Genomic DNA, 26649 nt, shown 5'->3' on the forward strand with positions numbered 1-26649 from the left:
GGAGCGGTTTGGACGATACGCAAACTGCATGGGGTCCAGTGCGGGTGGGAGCTGGGTCTTTATGTGCCTCATTACAAGCCTCTCGAAGCACTTCATCATGATGGGTGTGAGTGCAACGGGACGATAGTCATTGAGGCAGGACACAGAAGACTTCTTCGGCACAGGAATGATAGTACTGAACTACGCTAGGGGAGAGATAGCTAGCTATCATCTCTTCCACACATGGCATCGCCCCGTTGCCGCACTCCTTAGCCCCAACTACGTTCGTGTACAGCGAGGTGCTCAACCCTGCAGGGGAGGCCGGAGAGGACTCATCCAACTCCATGCCTTCTGCCAGATCGGCCTGCGAGTCCCACGAACACCGGCACCGCTTTGCATCAGCAAGAGATTTCACACATGGTTCAGACCGTGGACAACGCAAGGCGTTCCCAAAAGCGTTGTGACGCAGCCCAAAGTTCCAGAATAGGGAACAGGAACTTCCTTCAAAACTGCTGAAAAGGACAACAAAGAAACATAGAATTTAGGTTGCTGAGGGATCTACTGCAACATTAAGGAAGCTGCAGAAATCTCTGGCAAAGTACCAGTCACTCTCTGAATGTGACAGTGGCCAGTAGAGACACTCAGTAAAATATTAAATTCAATTCATTTAAATTTGTATAGCACTTTGAACATTGTCTCAAAGCAGCTTTACACAGATAATGTAGTGATAAAAATGAATTTGTTCTTTATATGTAAGTTTGTCCCTGATAAACAAGCCGGTGGAGACTGTGCTGAAGGAAAAACTTCCCGAGATGGCATAAGGAAGAAACCTTGAGAATGTCCATTTATTGCAGATATACAATGTTGCGGGGTGCAGTGATGGAGATCAGAAGCAAACTGTAGCCCTGAGTCAGTGTAGCAGAATGTTGACATTAACTACAGTCCAATCCATCCTCAAAGCTCCCGTTCTTACTCCGGAATTTCATGTAACCATCCAAGGCGTTGATGAGAAACCGTCGCCTGCTGCACAGAGTCGCCTCCAAATGAAGAAAACTGAGAGGAAGAGAAGGATATGGATTATTATGTGTAATTATTGCACTGTGCACCACAGCCTGCACCTAGGCATGGAGGATCATAATGGTTCAGAAGTTCACTCAGATACTGCGGCATGAGAGTGTTAAGTGCTTTATATGTCAGTAGTAGTATTTTATAATCAGTGTGAGATGTAATTGGGAGCAGTGTAGATGATTAAAACAGGGCTGATGTGCTCATATTTTCTAGATCTAGTGAGGACTCTTGCTGCTGCATTCTGAACTAACTGAAGCTTATTTCTGCACTTACTCCAACACCCAGAGAGTAAAGCGTTACAGTAGTCTAATCTAGATGTTACAAAAGCATCAACTAGTTTTTCTGCATCCTGTAACGACAGTATATTTCTAATTTTAGCAATTTTTCTAACCAAGTGTGAAAGAAGGCGATCCTGGTAATATTATTCACGTGAGACTCAAAGGAAAGACTCGGGTCAATAATCACACCAAGGTCTTTGACTGCTGTACATGCTGAGACAGAAACACCATCCAGAGATGCTACGTAATCGGAAAGTTTACTTCAAGCTGCATGTGGTCCTAGTAAAAGTACTTCTGTCTTATCTGAGTTGAACAAAAGGAAGTTGAACAGCAGAGAGTTTTTCCTTGCCACAGTCACCACTGGCATGCTCAGCAGAGACAAACGTCTACTTATAAAGAACATCTTATTCATTTTTTTTACCACATTAGCTGTGTAAAGATGTTTTGAGACAATGTTCATTGTTAAAAGCGCAATACAAATAAAAATTAATTCAATTGAATTGAAGTTATCAAGCAATCACTGTCTAATGTCCTTTACACACTCCTCAATATTGCTGGTCTCGCTCATCTGGCTTCTCTGAAATATACAGCTGTGTATCATCAGCATAGCAATGGAAGCAAAAACCTTGTTTATGTATAATTTCACCCAGAGGCAGCAGATATAAAGAGAAAAGCAGTGGGCCTAAGACAGATTTTGTGTAACACCAAACTTTACCTCAGAGAATGGAAAACTCACCATTTACATCAACAAACTGATAGCGAGACGGAACACAGTGTCGTGTTCCGTCTCGTGGAGAGGGGCGAAACGGTTCTCGGTCAAGATCTCGAAGTCCGGTGGTGGCGGGGGAGACGTCCTCGACCGGGGCTTGGCTTGTGGCTTCCGCTGCTGCAGCATCCAGGGTCCGTGGTGCACCGGTGCTGGAGTGAACGATACCTGGGCGGGCCGCGTTGTAGGTGCGCTGGGCCTGAGCAGAGAAACACACGGAGTTGAGGTGTTGGGAGCGTTAGGTTCCACCTGGGAATTTACCTGGGATGAGTGTGCGTCCACCCGGGATGTTTCCAGTGCCGATTTCCGCTTTTACAGCTGGGCGTCGCTCATCAGCGATAAATGCACACCATTCACCTTAACTCTTAAACCCAGCCATTAGGGATGCACAAGCTAGTGCACTCTTAGTGCCGGTCCCAAGACCGGGTAAATGGGGAGGGTTGCGTTAGGAAGGGCATCCAGCGTAAAACGTGCCAAATCAAATATGCGGATCACAAATGAGAATTTCATACCGGATCGGTCGAGGCCCGTTTTGTAATACAGTAGTAAATGTTTCTTTTGTGAATTCTTCATTGACATAATTATTCAACCCCTTAAAGACTACCACTCTGAAGAACAGAGGTTCAATGAAGTGTTTTCAATCAGGTATTGAAAACACCTGTGGATATCAGGGAGCAGCAATAAAGCCTAATAAGCACCAATTAGGCAGCTTTAAAATGACTGTGATACTCAGCTCCTTCTAGACATTTACTGGTGTGGTTACAAACATGGTGAGGTCAAGAGAATGGTCCAGGAAGACAAGAGAACAGGTGATTACTCTTCACAGGAAGGGCAATGGCTATAAGAAGATTGCAAAGATGTTAAACATACCAAGAGACACCATAGGAAGCATCATTCGCAAATTCAAGGCAAAGGGCACTGTTGAAACGCTACCTGGTCGTGGCAGAAAGAAGATGCTGACTTCGACTGCTGTGCGCTACCTGAAGCGTAGAGTGGAGAAAAGTCCCGTGTGACTGCTGAGGAACTGAGAAAAGATTTGTCAGATGTGGGTACTGAAGTTTCTGCTCAGACAATACGGCGCACCCTGCGTAATGAAGGCCTCCATGCCAGAACTCCCAGGCGCACCCCCTTGCTGTCCCCAAAGAATAAGAAGAGTCGACTGCAGTATGCCAAAAGTCATGTGGACAAACCACAGAAGTTTTGGGATAGTGTTCTGTGGACTGATGAAACAAAATTAGAACTGTTTGGGCCCATGGATCAACGCTATGTTTGGAGGAGGAAGAACAAGGCCTATGAAGAAAAGAACACCTTGCCTACTGTGAAGCATGGCGGGGGGTCAATCATGCTTTGGGGCTGTTTTGCTTCTGCAGGTACTGGGAAGCTTCAGCGTGTGCAAGGTACCATGAATTCTCTTCAGTACCAGGAGATATTAGATGACAATGTGATACAGTCCGTCACAAACCTGAGGCTTGGAAGACGTTGGACCTTTCAACAGGACAATGATCCCAAGCATACCTCCAAGTCCACTAGAGCATGGTTGCAGATTAAAGGCTGGAACATTTTGAAGTGGCCATCCCAGTCACCAGACTTAAATCCGATTGAGAACCTCTGGTGGGACTTAAAGAAAGCAGTTGCAGTGCGCAAGCCTAAGAATGTGACTGAACTGGAGGCTTTTGCCCATGATGAATGGGCAAAGATAACTGTAGATCGCTGCAAGACACTTGTGTCAAGCTATGCTTCACGTTTAAAAGCTGTTATAACTGTAAAAGGATGTTGTACTAAGTACTAAGATTGAATGTCACTTGGGGGTTGAATAAAACTGATAATGATGTGAGCTCAGAAAAGACATTTGTGGTTATTTCATTATAAATGTTATGTTATATTTGTCTGACCTACACGTGCCTCTTTGATTTAATTGTAAGCAGGATGACTGAATGATCATAATCAATGTCAAACCGACCAAAACAATCAATTTCAGTGGGGGTTGAATAATTTTGAACACAACTGTAAATGTTGGTACTATGACGGGTAAAGGGAGAGAGATAGCTGATATGATGGAGAGGAGAAAGGTAGATATGTTGTGTGTTCAGGAGACCAAGTGGAAAGGGAGTAAGGCCAGGAACATTGGAGGTGGATTCAAACTGTTCTATCATGGTGTGGATGGAAAGAGAAATGGTGTAGGGGTGATTCTGAGAGAAGTGTACAGTAAGAGTGTAGTGGAGGTGAAGAGAGTTTCTGATAGGGTGATGAACGTGAAGCTGGAAGTTGAAGGGATGATGATAAATGTCATCAGTGTCTATGCTCCACAAGTTGGCTGTGAGATGGAGGAGAAGGAAAGATTCTGGAGTGAATTAGATAAAGTGGTAGACTTTAATGGGCATGTTGGTGAAGGGAACAAAGGTGATGAGGAGGTGATGGTAGGTATGGCCTTAAGGAGAAGAATGTGGAAGGGCAGATGGTGGTAGATTTTGCTAAAAGGATGGAAATGGCAGTGGAGGAAGGTGCACACAGGCGGACTATGTGCTATGCAGGAGATGCAACCTGAAGGAGATTGGACACTGTAAGGTGTTGGCAGGGGACAGTGTAGCTAGACAGCATCAGATGGTGGTCTGTAGGATGGTTTTGGAGGCGAAGAAGAAGAGAAAGAGAGTGAGGACTGAAAGAAGAATAATATGGTGGAAACTTAAGGAGGAATAGTGTAGTGCCAGGTTCAGGGAAGAGGTCAGACAGGGGCTCGGTGGTGGTGAAGAGGTGTTGGGTGATTGGGAAACTACTGCAGGAGTGATGAGGGAGGCAGCTAGAAAAGTACTTGGTGTGACATCTGGAAATAGAAAGGAAGACAAAGAGACGTGGTGGTGGAATGAGGAAGTGCAGGAGAGCATAAGGAGAAAGAGGTTGGCAAAACAGAAGTGGGATAGACAGGGTGATGAGAAAAGTAGGCAGGAGTACAAGGAGATGCGGCAGCAGGTAAGGATGGATGTGGCGAAAGCCAAGGAAAAGGCATATGAGGAGATGTTTAGGAGAGATGGCAGTGGAGTTTTTAACCAGATTGTTTAACAAGATTCTGGAAGGTGGGAGGATGCCTGAGGAATGGAGAAGGAGTGTGCTGGTACCGATCTTTAAGCATAAGGGAGATGTGCAGACCTGCAGTAACTACAGGGGAATTAAGTTGATCAGTCACACCATGAAGTTATGGGAAAGAGTAGTGGAAGCCAGGCTGAGAGAAGAGGTGACCATCTGTAAGCAACAGTATGGTTTCATGCCGAGGAAGAGCACCACAGATGCCTTATTTTCTTTGAGGATGTTGATGGAGAAGTATAGAGAAGGACAGAAGGAATTGCATTGCGTGTTTGTGGATTTAGAGAAAGCATATGACAGGGTGCCGAGAGAGGAGCTGTGGTACTGTATGAGGAAGTCAGGTGTGTCAGAAAAGTATGTGAGGGTGGTGCAGGACATGTATGAGGACAGTGTGACAGCAGTGAAGTGTGCAGTAGGAATGACAGACTGGTTCAGGGTGAGGGTTGGACTACATCAAGGTTCGGCCCTGAGACCCTTTCCTGTTTGCAGTGGTGATGGACAGGTTGACGGACGAGGTCAGACAGGAGTCTCCCTGGACTATGATGTTTGCGGATGATATTGTGATTTGTGGTGAGAGTAGTGAGCAGGTTAAGAAGAGCCTGGAGAGGTGGAAATATGCACTGGAGAAAAGGGGAATAAAAGTCAGTAGGAGTAAGACAGAGTACATGTGTGTGAATGAGAGGGAGGGCAGTGGAGTGGTGCGGTTGCAGGGAGAAGAGGTGGAGAAGGTGGAGGAGTTCAGGTACCTGGGGTCAACAGTGCAAAGTAATGGAGAGTGTGTTAGAGAAGTAAAGAAAAGAGTGCAGGCAGGGTGGAGTGGGTGGAGAAGAGTGACAGGAGTGATTTGTGATAGAAGAGTATCTGCAAGAATGAAAGGGAAAGTTTATAAGACTGGTGAAACCTGCGATGTTGTATGGATTAGAGTAGATTATATAGATTATATAGATTAGTGGCATTGAGTAGAAGACAGGAGGTGGAACTGGAGGTAGCAGAGCTGAAGATGTTAAGGTTTTCGTTGGGAGTGACGATGATGGACAAGATTAGAAATTAGTTTATTAGAGGGACAGCGCATGTGGGATTTTTTGGTGACAAGGTGAGGGAGGCGAGATTGAGATGGTTTGGACATGTGCAGAGGAGGGACATGAATTATATTGGTAGAAGAATGCTGAGGATGGAGCCACCAGGTAGGAGGAAAAGAGGAAGGCCAAGGAGGAGGTTCATGGATGTGGTGAGGGAAGACATGCAGATAGTTGGTGTAAAAGAGGCAGATTTAGAGGACAGGGTGGTATGGAGACGGATGATCCGCTGTGGCGACCCCTAATGGGAGCAGCTGAAAGAAGAAAAAGATTCACCTTAACTCTTAAAAATCCTTAAAGCTGCATTGAGACAATATCTATTGTGAAAAGCGCTATAGAAATAAACTTGACTTGACTTGACTTGACTTGACTTGACTCCTCCCCTATCTCAACAGCTCATCATCTCCCCCATTGATTAGTTTAAGCTTCAAAAAGCTTTTTTTTCTTTGCTTCAGCTTCCGTCACTGGATGAGTAAAGCGTTCTCACAGCAGTCCACAAATCTGAATACATTTATGAGCTCAAGTTCATGTACAGTAAAAATAATCACCCTAAATACATTTGTTGCACAATTAAATGTCATTGTCCAAAATGTATCAAACTTTTAGAACCAAGAACGTCTCTAGGATTAACAATGTAACCTGTGTTGTCTGTACACATCAGTACCTGATGATCTCTGAGGTCTGGGAGAAAATGCTTCAATGGTAGGAACACAGCCAGCATCTCTATGCATTCCCTAGGGCAGGGGAAAGCTGCACGTGCAAAGTAGTCAAATCCCATATGACGCCAAGATAGGTGGTTCTCTGTAATAGGGAAAGCACACTTTTCCCTGCGTTCGATCTCGATGCCAGAGCGCTAACTGCTCTGATCGAGCTAATATCAACCAATGGCCGATATAGTTGAGAATGCGGATGTTCTGAAGTCTCAGGGGGACCAGAGCTGCATCGACACAGTTTTGTGGAGGTGCGGGGTGGGAGGGCGAGGCCAAATGGAAGAACCCGATAATGGTAAGCTACGCATCCATTAGATCTACAGTGACAAACCATTTCTTGGGTCTGATTCGAGACACAACCTGCTTGAGGGTCAGCATCCTGAACAAAAGTCTCATGAGTGAGCGGTTCAGCTGACTTAGATCCAAAATAGGATGCAACCCACTGTTCTTTCTGGGAACTATGAAGTACCGGCTGTAGAACCTGGACTATTGTTCTGATTGAGGAACCACCTTGATGGCCTCCTTCCTCAGGAGCGTGTTTACTTCTCAATCCATGACCAGAGCCTGCTCAGTTCAAGTCATGAAGTCAAGTCAAGAAGCTTTTATTGTTATTTTAATAGCTGATGCAGGACACAGTGAAATGAAACAACATTCCTTCAGAACCCTGATGGTACATAAAACAGCATAAAACAACAATCACAGAAACAGAAAAACACAAGGCCAAGGCACTAGTAAGTGTCTTTGCCACATAAAGTGCATGTGTGCAACCTGGTGCAAACAGTGCAAAGACAACACTAGACCACCACAAGACCGGGTGGAGACTGAGGAGGATGCTCGCTGGAGCATCCCTGAAGCACATTTAGTGGTAGGGTTAGATCAAATCAAATCAAATTTGAAAATTGTAGAGTCACACTGAAGGCATCAAGAGCTTTTTGACCAAGAAGGAGAGTGATGGGCTGCTGCGCCAGATGACCTGGCCTCCACAGTCACCGGACCTGAACCCAATCGAGATGGTTTAGGGGTGAGCTGGACCGCAGAGTGAAGGCAAAAGGGCCAACAAGTGCCAAGCATCTCTCGGGGAACTCCTTCAAGACTGTTGGAAGACCATTTCAGGTGACTACCTCTTGAAGCTCATCAAGAGAATGCCAAGAGGGTGCAAAGCAGTAATCAAAGCAAAAGGTGGCTACTTTGAAGAAGTACGGGGCACGTCCCACATCCAACTTATGCAGCAGGTCAGCCTGATACGCCTGCAGGACCACCATGGTGTGCAGGGATGCAGCGGTTTGACCTGCTGAGGCGTAAGCCGAAGTATTATGCAGGGGTTTTTTTCATAATGTCGGGGAGTTTTGACAAACGAGGCGATCCCGGGAGAGAGATAGCTCGCAAGCATCTCTTCAACCTGCGGCATCGATCCACACCCGTGTACTTTCCACTCTATGACATGTGAATACAGCGTCGAAAAGGGGCTGAAGAAACTTCACCAATGACCATGACACCTCAGTGTGCGGGTCTGGAAAGATTGGGAGACCCCGACATGGAGCTGGCGCCCCGGTGTCAGAGAGCGCTGGTCCAGCTCACTGGACTGAGGGACTTTCTGCACATGAGCCGGCCAAGTTATGTAGCTTGGCCACAGTGCAGGTCACAACCAACGAAAAGGATTACTGGCTTATTATTATTGTTATTATAATTATTATTATTATTATTATTTTATTTTATTTATTTATATTATTTATTTTTTTACCAAGAGGAGTGAGAGCACCCTTTTCAAGGAGTGCTTTCCGGGAGTGGAGCGATCGCATAGAAATGCGAGCAGAGTGAGCGGCGCGGCGCAGAATGTGCAGAGAATCTGCGCTTAACGTGCAGTCAGCTCCCTCAAAAACCGACCTAGCTTCGCTCCCAACTCCATAGCTCCTTAAGTCTAGCTTGCAAAGCGCGTCCCCCCTGCTCCTGAAAGGAAGAAAAGCGAAGCTAATGCTTTAGTCACAGGGGGAAGAAAACGCCGAAAGGCCGAAAAGTGTTGGACCAAGCAGGTGAGGTTGGAGAAAGGGACAAGCCTGTCTCAAAACTCTCTGCGAGATCCATTTGCGAGCCCCAGGAACTGCCACAAGGAACTCTCAGTGAGCGCGGGGCCAGAACCGAGAGGAACGCAAACTCTCTCCTCAGAGAGTGCCTCTCGGAAGTGGAGCAATGACATGCAGCCGGTTCTCTCGAGAACCGATTTAGCATGCTTCTTTTCCAGGAATTTTTTTTTTTTACACATAGAGCGCTTCGTGAACAAACAAAAGCTGGCACTCACCTTGTGCCTTTTATAATGTTATGCAGCTACAAAAAATATTGTTGCATAGCAGGCAACACAGTTATGAGCCAATTTCATTAAATGCACTATCCTTTATGATCCTCATAACAAGATGAGCTTTATACACACCTTTATCTTTTGCACGTTTCCTCTTTTTTAGGCATTTTTGCTCTTGAAGGTTTAGACCTATTTTGTCATTTATCATTTTAATTTGGATTCAGTTCTCCTAAATGATGTGACATCACCCAACCCCCACTACCTCAATCTGAGAGTATGAATTAGGAAACTTCTCTGGGTTGTGGGTGTGTACTCCGAGTCCCAATCAGGTAAATTTACCTTGACATAAAAAAATTGTTATTTATTTATTTATTTATTTATTTATTTATTTATTTATTTATTTATTTATTTATTTATTTATTTTTGTGTGGATGCCACGTGCCACCTCAAGGCAAGATGAAACAGTGCACGTGCTTTACCGTGATCAGTGCTTGCTGTGTGCTTAACTAGTTATTTCTATATAGTAAATATAGTTTATTCACTGATAAATACAAAGAAACAGTTGATTTTGCGAAATGTAGTGTAGTAATCAGTAAGATATTTGATTGTGAAATGTAGTGAAGTTACAGTAAAAGTATCCTCAAACAGAACTACTTGAGTAAAGTACAAATGCATGAAAAAACTACAGTAACAAATTACATTTACTTCATTACTGTGCACTACTGGTATGTGACATAAAATAACACAGAGAAGCCTGGTGGTGGCAGCATCCTGCAGTGGTTCTGCTTCTTTTTAGCTGGAACTGGGTCTCTATTTAAGATAATCTTGGACATCTTCAAATCTAAATCTATTCTGGCAGTTAAAGTAAAAATTTCACATTCCAGCTTAAAAATTATGAAGAAAATCAAGTCAAGTCAAGTCAAGTTTATTTGTATAGCGCTTTTCACAACAGACATTGTCTCAAAGCAGCTTTACACAAATCAACAGTGATGGTGAATGGTGTGAATTTGTCCCTGATGAGCAAGCCGTGGCAACTGTGGCAAGGAAAAACTCCCTTAGATGTTATGAGGAAGAAACCTTGAGAGGAACCAAACTCAAAAAGGGAACCCATCCTCATCTGGGTGACATCAAGAGTTTGATCATAAATCTTTCAACAATTAAGAACACTGGACAGTGAGAACTAACATGATTACTGGAGTATAAGATTATAAGTGATGTTCTTTCTGCAGTCTTATACAGTCTATATGGTTAGTAGCTCCGAGTTTTATGAGCTCAGCATTTGTGATCACCACAGATCCAGCATCAGCTTCTCCGTGCCAGAGCCTTTAAACACTCCAGGAGGTCCAATGTCAAAACTCCACACATGTAGCAGGATCCAAATGGCACTGGTACGTCTCTAGATGGTTCGGGATGTTTGTGAGTTCGGCATCTACTTCTTCAAAGGTCCGTAATCATCACGAGGTGGGAGGTGACTGGAGCTGGCCAAACCTCAGGGTGTCTCGGGATGGGGAGAGAAAGAGAAGCAGTGGAGAGGAATTAGCGTAGCTGCTGTTCATGATATTAACAGCACAAGTTGATAATGTGCTAAAAAAAAAACATTGAATAGAGCACAGCAGATTCCCTCGTGGATGCATGGGTATGAAGCACTGCATAAAATGATGTGTGAAAGGACAAGATTATTACTCACCTCCTAACACTGCTGTAATACAGGCAACAAGTTCTTCAACAAAACACAGTGCACATACTAATGGAACCATGTTATTTTTCTTCTTTCTCTTATTATTTTTATTATTATTATTATTATTATTATTATTATTATTAAAGAACAGTTTTAGTGTAAATTGATGATTCAATGTCATTTTTCTTGTCATGTTTGTGTTCCCCTTAGAGCTTCCTGGTCCTCCAACTAACTTGGCTATCTCTAATATCGGCCCTCGATCAGTTACGCTGCAGTTTAAACCAGGTTATGATGGAAAGACCTCAATCTCCTGCTGGCAGGTGGAAGCACAGGTGAGCTGTGGAGGAATCTGTGATGATGTTCTTTTCAGTTATAATACTCTGGATTAAACCTAAATTATTCCTCTACTGTAACTTTTATGGGTGTTACTTTTGGTTCTTTGGTGTGTGCTCAGATCAGTGTAATTGGCGAAAATGAGGACTGGGTGAAGGTTCACCACCTGACTAATGAACCTCATGCTCGATCAATGGAAGTACTTGCTCTCAATCCCTACACATTCTACAGGTATTACACCTACAACTCATACAGCTTCTAACATGTTTTACAATTTTATTACAACACACCTTCTAAAGGCCATACAGACACCTTTACTACACACATCAACCCCCCCGCCACCGCCCCAACCCTATACACATTTACTGCATCAATCACCTATTCTACACCTAATCCAACTTTACACCACCCTCATCCACATTCTACAGCTACCTCACCTTTACACCACCCTCATCCACATTCTACAGCTACCTCACCTTTACACCACCCTCATCCACATTTGACAGCTACCTCACCTTTACACCACCCTCATCCATATTCTACAGGTACCTTAGCTTTACACCACCCTCATCCACATTCTACAGGTACCTCACCTTTACACCACCCCAATCCACATTCTACAGGTACCTCACCTTTACACCACCCTCATCCACATTCTACAGGTACCTCACCTTTACACCACCCTCATCCACATTCTACAGGTACCTCACCTTTACTACACCCCCATACACTTTCTACAGGGACCACACCATTTGTACATGTTTATCAACACTAGATACTCCTGATACAAATTAAGTAATTATAGCACTACCTCTCCCATTATGCTTTTCTATAATTACCCCAGCTTGCTTCTTCTATTATTTGATGCTTTATGTGCATGTTATCTGCAGATTCCGTATGCGTCAGGTGAACATTGTGGGCACCAGCCCACCCAGCCAACCTTCTAGAAAGATCCAGACCCTGCAGGCTCCACCTGACATGGCTCCACTCAACATCACACTGCGTACAGCCAGTGAAACCAGCCTGTGGCTCCGATGGGTGGTATGTTTTAAATACACGCATACACTAACTGAGATCTCATTATCACATGCTTCATCTAAGTTTATTTTGTTGTTTATTTTATGTTCCAGCCCCTGCCAGAGTGGGAGTACAATGGAAATCCAGAGTCTGTGGGTTATAAAGTGCAGTATAGTCGAATTGGGCCTCATGCTAAAGTCCTAAGCCACATTATTCTTGACCGCTTGGAGAGAGAGTTTACTATTGAGGATCTAGAAGAATGGACTGAATATGAGGTTAAAGTTCGAGTGATTAATGGTATTGGAGCAGGACCATGGAGTCAACCTGTACGAGGACGGACCAGAGAATCTGGTATATCATTTTTTTTTTCTTCAGTTTAGTTTAATTTGTAGACTTTTAACAGTGAATATTTTACCAAAGCTGCTTTACAGAGATAAATGAGGTTATAAAGTTGGAATGTAGAATTTTGTTGTCCATAAGGTGCTCTCTATTAAGTGATCCAATGGTCACTGTGGTGAAAAAAAACCTCCCTGAGACTTCATGAGAAAGAAACCTTGAAAGAACCTCATCATCATCCTCAACACTAAATGTCCATCATTACAGTTCCGTCAGTGTTGAGGTTATGAACTGTTCAGTGATAATGTTTACATGCAGAACTGTTCATACAAACAGTTGCACATTGTAGCAAATTGTTGATATTAATTACAGTCCAAACCAAAACAGTGGTGTTTAATATTCAGTTCCAAAAATAATGTAAATGAAAGATGGGGTTCAACTGTTTAACAAAGCAAAGGGTTGCATATTTTACTTAAGGGACAGTATTTGTTAATTGTATAGTGGTGTATTTAGAGTGTGTTTGACCTGTAAACATAAAGAGGGTGTAAAAAGTAATAGGTATTTTGCACTTGTTAACATTTTTTGCATGTAATTGTATATTTTATTAAACCATTTAGTTATATATATATATATATATATATATATATATATATATATATATATATATATATATATATATATATATACAGTACAGACCAAAAGTTTGGACACACCTTCTCATTCAAAGAGTTTTCTTTATTTTCATGACTATGAAAATTGTAGATTCACACTGAAGGCATCAAAACTATGAATCAACACGTGGAATTATATACATAACAAAAACGTGTGAAACAACTGAAAAATGTCATATTCTAGGTTCTTCAAAGTAGCCACCTTTTGCTTTGATTACTGCTTTGCACACTCTTGGCATTCTCTTCATGAGCTTCAAGAGGTAGTCACCTGAAATGGTCTTCGAACAGTCTTAAAGGAGTTCCCGAGATGCTTGGCACTTGTTGGCCCTTTGCCTTCACTCTGCGGTCCAGCTCACCCCTAAACCATCTCGATTGGGTTCAGGTCCGGTGACTGTGGAGGCCAGGTCATCTGGCGCAGCACCCCATCACTCTCCTCCTTGGTCAAATAGCCCTTGATGCCTTCAGTGTGACTCAACAATTTCCATAGTCATGAAAATAAAGAAAACTCTTTGAATGAGAAGGTGTGTCCAAACTTTAGGTCTGTACTGCATATATATATATATATATATATATATATATATATATATATATATATATATATATATATATATATATATATGCAGTACAGACCTAAAGGAAGAAGTGCATTCAATGCTTAGATATTATGTAATTATTACTATATATATATATATATATATATATATATATATATATATATATATATATATATATATATATTTAGTAATAATTACATAATATCTAAGCATTGGAATGCACTTCCTTCTCCCTCTGCATTACAGTTCCTCCTGCATTACAGTGCTCACCTTACTCTTTTTTTTTTTGCTTTTCCTCAGTAGGCGAGTGTTCAAAACTTAACTGCTCTGGACCTGAACTTTAAACCCACAGAAAAGATGTCATGTCTCTGTGATTTCTTTAACATTCCTCTCTGCTCTATGTTCAGGAGTCACTTTCTGCAAAGACCTGCTAAACCTATGTACCTTTACCATTTTTCTTTTTTTTCTCCTTCATGCTCTAGTGCCTTCCTGTGGGCCATCAAACATCTCAGCTTTTTCCACATCCTCCAGCAGCATTTTGGTCCGCTGGTTTGAAGTTCCTGAGCCTGACAGAAATGGTCTTATCCTTGGATACAAGGTCTTTTTAAATAATATCAGTAATGATACCTCCTATAATATAATGATGATGATGATGATAATAATAAATCTTGAGATCCTGTAATTTCTGTTTCTCTCAGGTGGTGTATAAAGAGAAGGACTCAGACTTTCGTCTTCGGTTTTGGACAGTAGAAGGAAACACCACTCACAGTGCTGAGTTAACAAGTTTGGGAAAATATGTCCTGTATCAGATACAGGTTTTAGCATTCACACGTATCGGAGATGGACTCCCATCCTCTCCTCCAATTCTGGAACGCACTCTTGATGATGGTAGGCATGACGCCCGCAATCCGTATCTATCACATCCATGTAGAGTAGGTTCAGTAATTTGATAAAGCAGTGCAGGAGTGTAGGCCTTATCTCAAACCATGCACTGCCATTTCATTTGTAATGCTTTTGATAATGGAAAGTGAGATATGAAAGCCTCTCTCTCATTACTTATTACTAGGACAGAAGGCCACACAGTGCTGCTGTGTGTTCTTTGACAACATCTTTACAACCAGCTTTTATTTTCGAGAATTTAGTTTAAAATCTATTGCATCAAATTAAAAGTTATCTACAGAATAATGAATTAGACCTCGACATACATTGTGTTCTGAAGTGCAGCCTTTAGACTTCTCTAATCAAACCACCCACAGACATCTCTCAGGTTCTCCTTAGGATTAACAGGGACTTGAGAGAGATTGAAGGTAAGATAGTATGAGGTCACTGGAATGTAAGTAAAACTAAAGGGCCATCATGAGTTTCTACAAGATCAGAAATCGAAATTCTAGAGTCTAGAGTCTAAGTAGAAGACTGTCTCTACAGATTTAAGTTCTTTACCTTTCAGTGTGTAATGTTGTCAGGGATTCCCCTGCCACGCCCCCTTTGGTCACTGTCAGGGATCCTCCTGCCACGCCCCCCTTGGTAGCAGTCACGCTGCCTCATTTTGCCGTTCCGGCTTTGATTTTCGACAGCTGTGGCTCGTTTAGGAGATGACTACATAAACTTACGTTCTCGAGTCACAGGCTGTAGGTTCTTGAAGGTCATGCTGGTGATCGCCTGGATCCCATACAACCAGCCTTTCCAGCTGGTTCAGTCTCCTAACTCCGTCTCCGTATTGGATTACGCATTGCCATCGGAGTTTACTTTCGTTTTCCAGACATTGCCTTCCATGTTGGATTACTCGTCCCAAGCGGATAACTCTCAAATGGTGGCTCTCCATGACTTGTGTGTGTTTTGTATTAAATAAACGATGACTGAGTTACTTTCGTTTCCGCGTTGTGATCGCCACCCTGACAAATGTCCTTCATACATTCTTCCTTCTTTAAATTACTTCTGACTTTGCTGGCACATCATTTGTATGGCCATGAAAACTGGTTTCATGTTTACAAATGATTGTACCCAGTGTAAACGTGTGTAAAGCAGTTGGTGTGTAGAAGAGCCGTGTAGAACACCAAGATCATCATGGGATAATGAGGCAAATCTGTTCTTAAGTTTGGTTTGTTTATTTATCTACCAAACCTGGAAGCATGAAGCCAAACGAAACCAAACTGTAATTAAATTAAACCCTAACCCTAGAATTTCACTGTGATTATGACTTGACAAAAACTCAGATGGGTGTGAAAGAGACCTGAGATGATTTTATTATTGGCCTGGAGTTTGCTTTAACATTGATTTGTATTTCCTAAATGTCTTCATTCCGAGTGTCTTAAAAAAGCTCTATCAGTGAATAGATTGTGCTCCTGGTACATCATCGTTTTACAAAAAATAAAATAAGAGAAACATCTGTTATAAACTAGAAATCTAACAGAATATAAACTAACACAAGAAATGTGACCTATTTAATGAAGATATTGGCCACACCCATATCTGATGTAATTGATAGGATTTAACCCAGTAGGAGTGACTGACATGCTCATGCTTCCTGTTAAGGAAAATTAAGGAAATTAAAAATGCAGCAAATGAAACCAGCCTTTGCAAAAAAAAGTCAATTAGAAGAGAAGTGAGGTATGAAAACAAACTGTACATGTTTTGAATATTAAATACATATTACAGGTTATTTATGCTTTTTTAGTTCCTGGACCTCCAGTTGGTATTTTGTTTCCTGAAGTACGAACCACTTCTGTCAGACTGATATGGCAATCTCCTGCCCAGCCTAATGGAATCATCCTTGGTGAGTGTGTGTGTGCTGTAAATGACCTTAGTCTTGGACAGACAGACAGATGGACAGTGTATGAACTCCTGCTTTTTCTCTCTTCAGCCTATCAGATTGCGTATCGTCTTAATTCATCCAACAGCAAATCAGCGACAGTGGACGTCCTGAACCCGAGCGCAAGGCAATACACAGTCAGCTTGCTAAAACCTGAATCTGTTTATGTCTTCAGCATCACTGCTCAAACGCGTAAAGGCTGGGGGGATGCTGCCGATGCCCTAGTGGTTACCACAGAAAAGAGAGGTGACTACAACAACCACATCCAAACTAAACTGAAAACCAATGCAAAGATATATAATTGTGGATAATTGTTTTTGACCTTTAGCACGACCCCAGCCTCCTCGCCATCTCACAGTGTCTCAGGAGAGCGTGCGAGCACGAAGTGTACTGTTATCATGGGAACCAGGCAGTGATGGTCTTTCCCCTGTCCGTTATTACACAGTTCAGATCAGAGAACTTCCTGATCAGAACTGGACTGTCCAATCAGCATCCATCAATCACGAGGTGGCACCATACACTGTGGAAAGGTGTGAATGTATTATTTTTCTCTGCTTGGGTTCACTCAGTAATAGTTTCTGCATGATCATGGTATAAGCAATGTAGTCACAATGTAGTCACAATGTAGTCACAGTGTAGTCACAATTTAGTCACAATGTGGAGTTTGGACATTGGACCTCTTTTTAGTGTTTAAAGGCTCTGGCATGGAGAAGCTGGTGTTGGATCTGTGATTATCGCAAATGTTGAGCTATTTTATGAGTTGCTCAGTAGCTCCTAGTTCAGACATGGGCAAACTACGGCCCGCGGGCCACACACGGCCCGTTGGGTTTATTAATCCGCCCATTAACGTGACCAAATTCTATTAAAATAGGTACAGGTAAACATTGTTCAATTTACCTTTCCCCTGTAATGCCCATGTTTCCCCTAAAGATGTCACACTTCAGCTCCATTAACGTTGTTCGGGTGCAATATTTTCTTCTTGTCTTAAGAGAGTTTACCGGTAATCTGATACTCTTTAAAAACTGCGACAGTTTCTAACGAACACCTCGGATCTATCCTGAGAATTGCCACAACAAAACTTAATCCAGACTTTGATGAACTGGCAAAGTTCAACAACACTGTTCCTACTGAAACTGAACTTGAGTTTTTCTGCTGTGTTTATTGATGCACTGGCAAAAAAAAATAAATCAACAAATTGATCTTTTGCCACTTGATGAAACTGAATTTGCCAAATCTCTAATGTAATACACACACACACACACATAATATATATATATATATATATATATATATATATATATATATATATATATATATATATGAATGACCCGGCCCCTCTGTCAAAGTTTAGAACCCATTGTAGCCCGTGAGTCAAAAAGTTTGCCCACCCCTGTCCTAGTTCCATAATCTCATCTGACTGTATAAGACTGCAGAAAGAACATCACTCATAATCACACACTCCAGTGCTCATGTTAGTTCTCACTCTCCAGTGTTCTGTAGTGTTTAAAGACTATAATCACACTCTTGATGTCACCCAAATGAGGATGAGGTGTTGCTTTTGAGTCTGGTTCCTCTCGAGGTTTCTCCTCATAACATTTAAAGGAGTTTTTTCTTCACCGCAGTCACCCCAGTCTTTACCATCAGGGATAAACACACACCTTTCACCTTAACTGTTAAATTTTGTAAAGCTAATTTGAGACAATGTCTGTTGTGAAAAGCAATAAACCTGACTTGACTTGACAATGTTGTCACAGTAGTTACAGTGTAATTACAATGTCACATCTCTCGTTATGGCTCTGCCCTCACTATACACTGGACTAGTGGAGATCCTGGAAGATCTCCTATAGGTCCATTGAGAAAGTAATAGTTTATCATGTATAACAGTTTCAAAAATGTTGCTGTAAAACAGTCATCTAATTCACAAACCATTCACCTTAACACACACACACACAGTACACAGTAGAGAGTCCATGTGTGTGAATGGGAGGGGTGCGGTTGCAGGAGAAGAGTTGGAGAAGGTGGAGGAGTTCAGGTACCTGGGGTCAACAGTGCAAATGGATGTGGTGAGGGAAGACATGCAGGTAGTTGGTCCACTGTGGAGACCCCTAACAGGAGAAGCCAAAAGAAGAAGAAGAAGAAGAAGAAGAAGACACAATGTAGTCACAGTGTAGTAATGATGTAGTTATTGTATGGTCATGGTGTACTGAGATACTTGTGTACACACAGAAAGTGTGTTAATGTGAGTAGGAAGTTAAATGAGAATGTTTGAGAGTAGAATTTATGTGTTTCAGATTGAAACCCTTCACTTCATATCAGTTTCGTGTAAAAGCCACTAATGACATCGGAGACAGCGATTACAGCAAGGAGAGTGAAGCCATCACCACTCTGCAGGATGGTATGGAGTACAGACTGTGTCTCTATGTCTGTTTGTCTGTCTCTCTGTCATAAAGCTAAAACAGACAGTTAATCTCGGAGCTGGGTAGATAATATTTTTCTCCCTCTTCCTCTTCTCCCAGTTCCTGATGAAGTTCCCATCATCCTCTCTGTCACTCCACATACCACTACGTCTGTTTTAATTCGCTGGCAGGTGAGCAGCATGTCGTGTGTTTGTTGAAGACTTTTGTAGAATGCTGATGTTTGTAGTTCAGCAGTTCCAGAGTTTTATTTGGTGTAACTTTGTAAATGTTTGCACTTAATCCTGTGTGTTTGCATTTCAGTCTCCATCGGAGGAGAAGATAAACGGAATTCTACTTGGGTTTCGTATTCGGTATCGAGAGCTCCTATATGAAAGATTACGAAGTTTTAACATCCAGAAACACTCCAGTTGGACCGAACTCACAGGTGCATTAATTATTTTATTTCCCCTCAAATTGTTCTGTAATTCTTCTAAATCACTTTTTATTTTCTGTGTTTGTCTCAGATCCGTACAGTATGAGAAACCTTACTGAGCCGTCCCTCAACCAGTATGAGCTGGACAGTACGCCCTCTTCGTCTCTTTTTATCTTCTCCAGAATACAATTTAATAGCGCTATTTAATAGTCACAGTTATTTATTTATGTTTCTGCTTGTGTGTGTGTGTGTGTGTGTGTGTGTGTGTATAGATCTGAGCAAACACAAGCGTTATGAGATCAGAATGAGTGTGTTTAATGCTGTGGGGGATGGGCCAATCAGCTCACCACAGGAAGTGTTTGTTGGAGAAGCAGGTGAGTCACACTATTGTTACTATTATTATTATTATTATTATTATTATTATTATTATTATTATTATTATTATTATTATTATTATTATTATTATTATTATTACTACCACATCATTTCAGATGTTTATTTATTGACCCTCAAGTGGAGCTGCAGAAGTTTTGAAGCTGTTTTGATGAGATTAACACACTGCAGCTCACTTCATATCTTGACTCCTGATTGTCCACAGTGCCCACAGCACCACCACAAAATGTTGCCGTCCAATCAGCTACTGCGACACAGCTGGATGTGAGCTGGGACCCGCCCCCTTTGGACAGGCAGAATGGAGACATACAGGGTTATAAAGTGAGGATTCATCACATAATTAGTGTGAAACATTTGAAATGTTTTATTTATAGATCTGTTATTGTTTGACGTTTTCTGCTGGATCAGGTTTATTTCTGGGAGTACAAACGTAAGAATGAGACAGAGAAGTTAAAGACATTGTTTCTGCCTGATGGAGGAGTGAAGCTGAAGAATTTGACCAGTTTCACCACCTACCTAATCAGCGTCGCTCCCTTTAACGCTGCCGGAGACGGACCACATAGCCCGGCCACCAGGGGGCGCACTCAGCAAGCTGGTATTACAGATTACACAGTCCAGCATGGTGATGGTTACAGCAGGGGTTGGAACTGATACAGAGTATAACACAGGGCACTAAATTTATCTTCAAATAACTCAGAGGTCATGAGAAGGACGTGATGTTTACAGTTATAGCACAGGAACATCTCTTACTCTGTGATATTTCTCTCTCTCTCTCTCTCTCTCTCTCTCTCTCTCTCTCTCTTTTCCTCTCCCTCTCTTGCTCAGCTCCCAGTGCTCCCAGTTTTATCCATTTCAGTGAACTCACCACCACGTCGGTGAACGTGTCATGGGCAGAACCTATTTTCCCCAATGGGATAATTGACAGTTATCGCCTGGTGTATGAACCCTGCACCCCCATCGATGGTCAGTATTAGGGATAGAAGTGAAACCCAGATAGTTATGTAATGTGTGCTGCAGTGTTTACTGTAAAAGATTGTTAAAGGCGAAGATGGTGTGATTTCCTGCATCCCTCCTCAGGTGTGAGTAAGATAGTAACCGTAGATGTGAAAGGAAACTCCCCACTGTGGCTGAAAATCAAGGACCTGGTTGATGGAGTGACCTACAACTTCCATATCCGTGCCAAGACCTTTACGTATGGACCCGAGGTGGAGGCTAACATCACCACCGGCCCTGGAGAAGGTCTGTGTGTGTGTGTGTGTGTGTGTGTGTGTGTGTGTGTGTGTGTGTGTATTTATATAGTTTGCTGCATGTTATATAATGTAAAATAAAATCACCCAGTGACTTTGCCCCCAATGTTCAGGTGCCCCAGGGCCTCCTGGTGATCCATTCATCTCTCGTTATGGCTCTGCCCTCACTATACACTGGACTAGTGGAGATCCTGGAAGATCTCCTATATCACGATATGTCATAGAGGCCAGACCCTCAGGTACAGACTCCAGGATATGGTCCATGGAGAAAGTAATAGTTATTATTGTATTACATCAGTATCATGTATACCAGTTTCAACAATGTTGCTAACAGTATGAAAGTGTGAACAGACTACAAATATGGTAGTGGTGCTAAATTTACTAAATAAAGTAATCAAATATATTATTATATTATATTATATTATATTATGTCTATGTGTCATGGAGAACATACTCTAGACTCAGACAGTGTGGTACAGAATTCAGTCAGGATTTTGTTGGTATGAGTGTAAAACAGACTCTGTCAGAGAACCACCAGTCACACCTCCCTCCAACGCTCAACACTCTAGCTCAGCCTCTTCCTCCTATTAATTAACTGGACCTGTTTCCCATTAACCCGTCCTCTTTAAAAGGTCCCTCTTTCCCTTCACTCGCTGTCCAATCTACCATATACCTACTTTAGATCATCCAGATTACCTACAGCTCCTGTGATTCCCTGAGTTTCCTAAGATCCTAGCTACGCTCATTGTGAAGCATGCCACAGCTAACTCTATTAATTCCTTCACTCCCATTTCTTATTCTACTTTTTTTATTCTGTTAAAGATCAATAAACGACACCTTATTTTGCTCCCGGTTTTTGACATCTGGTGTATCCGTGACAGAAGATCGGACCGAAACGAAAACTGAACTCCACGGTCCCCCAACCAACTCTGGTCCAGTCAAGGAACTCGTCGCCTCCTCTCCGGGAGGTGTTCGCTCCAGCTCCGGGTCCCACCAGCGTGGCTTTCTGCCTCCGGCCCAATGGCTCTTCCGGCTTCATACTCCAGGGAAGCGGCCAAATGCAGTGGCTTCCTTCTCTAAGTCAATCTCTACATCGAAATGCAGCCTGATAAATTCCCCACCGCTCGCTCCAAGGTCGCTTTTCTTATCTCACTGTTAGCCAGGAAGGCTTTGTCATGGGCTAGAGCTATATGAAACGCCAATAGTGCCATTACCACCTCATACTCCTATTTTACCAGCCACTTTACTGAGGTGGTTAGCATAGCCATTATTCTTTGCCAAGGGTCTTCCTCGCCAACTGAGTATAGCCTACACTTCCGCACACTGGCAGTCACCAGTGGCTGGAATGAGCCAGTCAGGGGCTTAACCAAAACATCAAGATGGCTGTGGCAATATATACACGCTGGGTCTAGAGGCATTCATCCAGGGAGCCATACGCATCTCCCAGCAGGTGGAAACCTATCAATCCAGTGGGGCTGAACCATCACTCCGCCCCACCATCCCTTCCATCTTAAAACCAATGCAGATCGGTACCCAACGGCTATCACGCCACCTCATGACAGGGGCATGCCTATATTGTGGTGATCCCAGGCACTTTATCCGCTAGTGCCCTGCCTGGCCCCCATGTCCGTTGGTGAGCACTGTAAACCTCACTTCTAAAATCACCCACTTATCAAAATTACCGGTCAAAATCATCACCCCCATGTTATCACTTCTGGTGTTGGCCCTTGTAGATTCGGGCTTCTCTGGAATCTTCATCTCCCAAGGATGTCTAGAGTGCCTTTCAGCTGGCCTGTAATAGAGGGGCTAAGGAGCTCACCATCCAGACAATCTAGGGAATGGTCACCCTACAAGGGGGATTGTTCCAACAAGAGGAGGTACCTGGACCTGGAACAGTCCACCTCCAGCATCATTCTCGGGCATCACTGGCTCTCATGACACTGCCCTGGGTTATCCTGGAGCTCATATGACATCATCGAGTGGAGCCAACAGTGCCAGAACTGCTGTCTGCACAACCTACCATAACCACTAGCTGTAGTTACAATTCTCACGACTTGCTGCCACCAGCTACTGCCTCTACCATCAAGGTGCTGCCTGCCTAAAACTCACTTATTGGGCATTTGCCTACTTTAGCTGTGGCCTTCACATCCTCACTACCATCATCTCAGTGGGTCTGCCTACTACGGTCTCAGCTCCCTTCATTTCACCAGTTTATCACCTGCTGTAGCCTTAGTAGCTACAGCCTCAGCTGTTTTTTCCATCGGACTGTCACCGGCTACAGCCTCAGCTGCCTCCATCTCTGGGCTGTCATCTGTTACAGTCTCAGTCGCATTTTCCACCATTGGACTTGTCCTTAAAATGAAGTTTTATCTAGTCTTGTTTATCCTTTTGATCCCCCTTACTAGTGGGGTTGTCCATTTGCAGTTAGAAAATGAGTCTATTCTTATGCAGTTCCCTTATGTAGTCTCAAGGCCTGAAATATTTTCCAAGGTCCAATTTAAATCACAGGGGCCAAGTCACTCATTTATGTTTGCTTTTAAGGATGCAAATCTACTCCATCTTTATTGCCTCTACATTTTTAAGGATTGGTTTATTGTCACTGCAGACTCCCTTCCTATTTTTTTTCATATCATTAAATTCTAGATCTGGGACTTCTTGTTCTTATTTTATTATTAATTTCTAGAAATGTTTTGCCTAATTCGGGCCCTGATAACTTTAAGATATGTGATACACCTGAAGATTTTAAATCAATGTCTGGCCTGGGTATTATTCATCTCAATGTTAGGAGTTTAATGTCCAAACTAGATATGGTTAATTTATGGGTCAAGTCAACTGACGTTGACATTGTTGTTTTGTCTGAAACCTGGCTGACTAAATCTGTCCTTGATAATGATATTGGCATTGATGGCTATAATGTGTATCGTTCAGATCGCCCAAAAAGAGGGGGAGGTGTTGCTATTCATATCAAATGCAAATTTAATTCTAGTTTGGTGCTCTCAAAATTAGTTTGTAAACAATTTGAGTTTTTGGCATTAAACCTTGAAGTCTCAAAAGACCACCAAATCAGGCTGGTTGGTTGTTATAGAACTCCGTCTTCATCAAATTACACTTCTTCTACATTATCAAATTTGTTAAGTCAAGTTATTTGTAATGACACTATTGTTGTTGGTGATCTGAACTGGGACTGGCTAAGGCCGGTATTAAATGCTTTTAAAGAGCAGTGTGACAGTTTAAATTTGACTCAATTTATTAACACTCCTACTTGGCCAAATCCTAAATGTGCAGAGAAATCCTCACTCATTGATTTAATCCTGACCAATGCCCCTTTTAAGTATTCTGCAAAAGGTGTTTTTTTCTAATGATGTGAGTGATCACTGTGTGATTGCTGCTGTTAGAGATACTAAGGTGCTCAAGTCTACAACTCGTATTGTTGAAAGGCAAAATATGAAAATGTTTGTTCAACAGGGTTTTTTATATGATTTGTTTTATTTTGACTGGAGTAGAATTGCTTTGTTTGATGATGTGGAATTAGCCCTGACTTTTTTCAAAACAGTTTTCTTGATATTTTAAACAGACATGCACCTATTCGTAAATGTAGAATTAAGGGTCGGGACGATCCCTGGTTTTCTTCTAAGATTTCTTAATTGCTCCACGAGAGAAATGTAGCCTGGGCAAAAGCAAGGAGATCGAATACTGATGCTGACTGGCTTGTCTTCAGATGTTTGTGAAACAGATTCACTTCACTTTTCAGAAAAGCTAAAGCTGAATTTTATTTATCTGAAACTACAGAGAATCTAAATGACCCAAAAAAATTCTGGAAAACTATGAAGTCATTATCTGCAACGACTAAACCAACAGGGTTTCCGGTGTCTCTAGTTAAAAATGGTGTGTCTATATCTGACAAAGTAGAAATGTTAAATTGTTTTAAAGAGCATTTCATATCATCTGGATCTTTGTTTAATTCTGTTGCGCCGATAGTGTCGGAGCCTGTAAATGACACCTTTATCACTGCTAACAAAACTTTCAGTCTTAGCTCCTTCTCTGTTGCTGATGTTTATAAAGCTCTGAAACAATTGAATCCTCAAAAACATGTGTGCCCAGATCACTTAGACCCTTTCTTTTTAGCTGCAGATATCCTAGCTGAACCTTTGACTCATCTTTTTAATCTTTCTCTGAGCACAAACAAAATTCCCAAGGTATGGAAGTCTGCATATGTTTTGCCACTTTTGAAAGGAGGTGACCCTACCTTGCTAAATAATTATAGACCTATTTCCAAACTTTCAGCTTTGGCCAAAGTGTTGGAATCTTTGGTTAGTGAACAAGTGAAAGAGTATTTAAATGCTTAGTCAATTTTATCTAAGTATTAATCTGGTTTTAGGAAAAAACACAGCACTACCACTGCTGCTATAAAAGTAATTAATGATATAGTCAAAGCACTTGATGATAAGAAACACTGTGTGTCTATGTTCATTGATTTGTCCAAAGCATTTGACACTGTTGACCATAGTATATTAGTGCAGAGACTGATCAGTATAGGTATATCTCAACACTCTGTGGGCTGGTTTATTAACTACCTCACTGATAGGACTCAGGCTATGCAATTTGATGGCCTAACATCAAATTATTTATCAATCTGTAAAGGGGTCCTGCAAGGCTCCATTCTAGGGCCACTTTTATTCACTATTTATATAAACTGTCTAGGGGAAAATGTTCAACATGCATCTTTCCATTTTTATGCAGATGATACGGTCATTTATTGTTGTGCAGCTACCATTAGGAAGGCGTATGAATGCTTGCAAACTGCTTTTGATAGAGTGCAAGCACAGCTTTATCATTTATAGCTTATGCTTAATGCAGAGAAGACCAAAGTAATGGTATTTTTAAACTCAAAGAAAAAAGAGTTAGACCTGAATATTGTTACTGACCAGGGTAAAACAATTGAGGTAGTTTCCTCTTATAAATATTTAGAATTTTTAATTGATGAGCACCTTTCTTTTGAGCTTCATATACAGAATCTAGTAAAAAAGTTGAAATTTAAGCTAGGTCTTTTCTTTAGGAACAAATCTTGTTTTACTTTTTCTACTAGAAAAAGGCTAGTTGATGCCACATTTCTCTCTATTATCGATTATGGTGATCTGTTGTATATGAATGCCCCATCAAAGTGTCTTCAGATGTTGGATGCTGTGTTTTATGGAGCTTTAAGGTTTATTTCAAATTGTAGACCTCTCACGCATCATTGTACACTTTACTCCAAAGTGAATTTGCCCTCTCTGTCAAATCGCCGGCTAACTCACCTTTATATTTTTATATATAAGGGTATTATAGGCAGGCTGCCAGGCTACATATCCGAATTTTCTTTCTTTTGAACAGAGTCCCAGAAAATTCTCTCATTAAATGTTCCTCAAGCTAGGACAGAGTTGTTCAAAAAGGCTTGTAGTATGTGTTTTGCACCTTCAACTTGGAATGACCTACAGAAATCACTAAAGCTATACTATACTTTCTTTCGGCTTCTCCTGTTAGGGGTCGCCACAGCG

The 26649-nt window shown here is 41.9% G+C and overlaps 1 protein-coding gene across 3 annotated transcripts in view; it reads left to right on the forward strand.

The window, feature by feature from the left end:
- The window catches only part of LOC124388393 (protein sidekick-2-like), a 263177-nt gene that overhangs the window by 222361 nt on the left and 14167 nt on the right, over positions 1-26649 (forward strand). For 2 of the 3 annotated variants that reach the window (XM_046852959.1, XM_046852960.1), the window contains exons 22-40: positions 11137-11258; positions 11381-11490; positions 12150-12300; positions 12390-12627; positions 14320-14435; positions 14536-14725; positions 16512-16610; positions 16698-16892; positions 16975-17176; positions 18938-19041; positions 19163-19233; positions 19364-19487; positions 19567-19623; positions 19748-19849; positions 20074-20189; positions 20277-20463; positions 20694-20831; positions 20946-21107; positions 21229-21354. In XM_046852959.1, coding sequence (XP_046708915.1) covers positions 11137-11258; positions 11381-11490; positions 12150-12300; positions 12390-12627; positions 14320-14435; positions 14536-14725; positions 16512-16610; positions 16698-16892; positions 16975-17176; positions 18938-19041; positions 19163-19233; positions 19364-19487; positions 19567-19623; positions 19748-19849; positions 20074-20189; positions 20277-20463; positions 20694-20831; positions 20946-21107; positions 21229-21354 — 2610 coding nt within the window. Of the gene's footprint in view, positions 1-11136; positions 11259-11380; positions 11491-12149; positions 12301-12389; positions 12628-14319; positions 14436-14535; positions 14726-16511; positions 16611-16697; positions 16893-16974; positions 17177-18937; positions 19042-19162; positions 19234-19363; positions 19488-19566; positions 19624-19747; positions 19850-20073; positions 20190-20276; positions 20464-20693; positions 20832-20945; positions 21108-21228; positions 21355-21937; positions 23821-26649 lie in introns of those variants that run through there. The other variant, XM_046852961.1, reaches the window with a different exon arrangement.

This window comes from Silurus meridionalis, chromosome 7 (assembly GCF_014805685.1).
Source record: "Silurus meridionalis isolate SWU-2019-XX chromosome 7, ASM1480568v1, whole genome shotgun sequence".
Lineage (NCBI taxonomy): Eukaryota > Metazoa > Chordata > Actinopteri > Siluriformes > Siluridae > Silurus > Silurus meridionalis.